Genomic DNA, 2,218 nt, shown 5'->3' on the forward strand with positions numbered 1-2,218 from the left:
AAGAGCATCTAAACATTGTATACATGATGAAGGGAAAATGATCCCAGAATGATAGTCTGAGATGCAAGAATGTATGAATGTAAATCAAAACAAACGTGCATATGAAATAATACTAATGGTGATGTAAAATTTATGAGGTTAGAAAGAAAGAACTAACATACTCAATACAATAGCATGTGGCCAAGAGAGAAATGCCTGTAGCCTGTGTTCTCCAAGAAGAAGTTTAGACCCTATAAATTAAACATGCATGGTAAAATTTCAAGGGTAACCACAAAAATAATAGGAAAAAATGTAAATTCCAAACAGTAGGGAGGGAAAAAATTGAATAAGAAAGTAAACAAACAAATCTCAAAACTAAAAGAGCAAGCAAGAAAAGAGAAAAATGAAGCATAGAAAAGATGGTGGTGGGAAATAGAAATTTAAAAAGTATGATGGTAGAAACAAATCCAAATATATCACAGTAAAGGTAAACAGATTAAACTTGCCTATTAAAAAACAAGGATCACCAGATTAGCTTTTTAAGAAGGTCCAGCTACATGCCATTTCCAAAGGATATAATTAACACATAAGGGCATGAAACTATTGAAAAGTTAAAAAAAAGAAAATTATATACCACATAAATCCTAACAAGAAGAAAAGCTTGTGTTGTTATATGAGCATAAAATTAAATAGACTTTAAGAAAAAATACATTATCAGGAATAGAGGAGGGTCATTACATATTTACCAGGAATATATAATTCTTAATTTGAATATTCCTAATAAAATATTCTCAATATATATAAAATTTTAATAATAAAGAAAAATAGACATATTCACCAACATAGTTAATTAACAGACTTCTTACAATTATTGGTATATCATGACCAAAAAATCAGTATAGAAAATTTGAACAATACAATTAACAAACTTGATAATAGACATATGTAGAACTCTGTATTCAACAATTAAAGAACATACATTCTTATAAAGCACATAGGAAACATTCAAAAATATTGATCATGTACTAAGATATAATCAAATCTCAATAAATTTCAGAATTATCACATAGACCACATCCTCTGACCATAACACAATTAAGACAGATTTCAATAAAAGAAGCTAAATTTAAAAATCCCCAAATATTTAGAAATTTAAAAACACACTTCTATATAACTTATAGGTCAAAGAAGTAAGCAAGATCAAAAGTTGAAGTACTTGGAACTGAACGATAATGAAATACAGCACATCTGAACGTACAGAAAAGCAATATTTAGAGGGTAATTTATATCCTTAAATGCACAAATCAAAAAACAAGGAAGACTGAAAATTAATGAGCTCAGTATTCAATTTAATAAATTAGAAAAAGAACAACAGAATAAATCCAAAAAATGTGGAAGGAAGGAGATCAAAAAAGATAAGAGCAGAAATTAAAGAAATAGAAGATAAAGACACAATAGAAAGAAGCAATAAAGCCAAAAGTTGGTTCTTTGAAAAGACTAATAAAATTGACAAACCTCTGGTGAGATTGACCAAGAAAAAAAGTGAGAAGGCACAAATAACCAATATCAGCAATGAAAAAGGAGACATAACTACAGATTATATGCAGCAGAGAATAAAAAATAAGGTAAATTTATGCCAGTAACTTTGAGAATGCGGGCAAAATGGACCAGTCCCGAGAAAACTAACTTACCAAAACTGGCTCAAGAAGAAAAAGAAAACCTGAATAGTGCTCTAACTACTCAGGGAATTGAAGCAGCAGTTAAAACTCTTCCTACCAAAAATAAATACATAAACCAACCAACAAACAAACAAAAAATAGCAGGATGCAGAATTTTCTAGTTGATATGTGGATTACAGGTAGGTAAAGAGATACTGATTCCCTTAGCCCTGGAGGTGTCCGTGTAGAACCTAAGGCAGTGGAGACCCTCTCTCTATGGGCAGCCTCCTGTGGAGATCCTTAGAGGGTGGCCCTTAGTGAAACAAGGTCTGACAAATCCATCTATGTACCTGCAGGTGGTCAGCACAAATGAGTAACATCTAGCACCCGGTTACTGATCTGTGGTTAAGTGCGCTAAGCAGGGCCAAGGAGGAGCTCACTCACTTGGACAGCCTCTTCAGTGGCCAGCTTCTGTAGTCTTCTGCTCACTGAGGACAAGGGGTCTGTGGAACTGCTGGAGGAGTCTGTTTTCGTTGCCAAGAAACACCATACACAGCCAACTTGGGACTAATATCAGATAC

At 33.0% G+C, this 2,218-nt stretch overlaps 1 protein-coding gene across 1 annotated transcript; it reads right to left on the reverse strand.

Moving 5' to 3' along the window:
- Positions 1-1,336: 1,336 nt before the first annotated feature.
- Positions 1,337-1,567, reverse strand: KANTR (KANTR integral membrane protein). Its single transcript, XM_090264514.1, has one exon. It carries the CDS (start codon positions 1,565-1,567, stop codon positions 1,337-1,339), a length of 231 nt encoding a protein of 76 aa, XP_090120640.1.
- Positions 1,568-2,218: the final 651 nt, after the last annotated feature.

This window comes from Furipterus horrens, unplaced genomic scaffold (genome assembly GCF_987537825.1).
Source record: "Furipterus horrens unplaced genomic scaffold, mFurHor1.1.pri manual_scaffold_17, whole genome shotgun sequence".
NCBI classification, from domain to species: Eukaryota; Metazoa; Chordata; class Mammalia; order Chiroptera; family Furipteridae; genus Furipterus; species Furipterus horrens.

Excerpts from the sequence above, each read along its gene's own strand:
- KANTR (XM_090264514.1), bottom strand. The coding sequence starts at position 1,567 with ATGTCTCCTTTTTCATTGCTGATATTGGTTATTTGTGCCTTCTCACTT.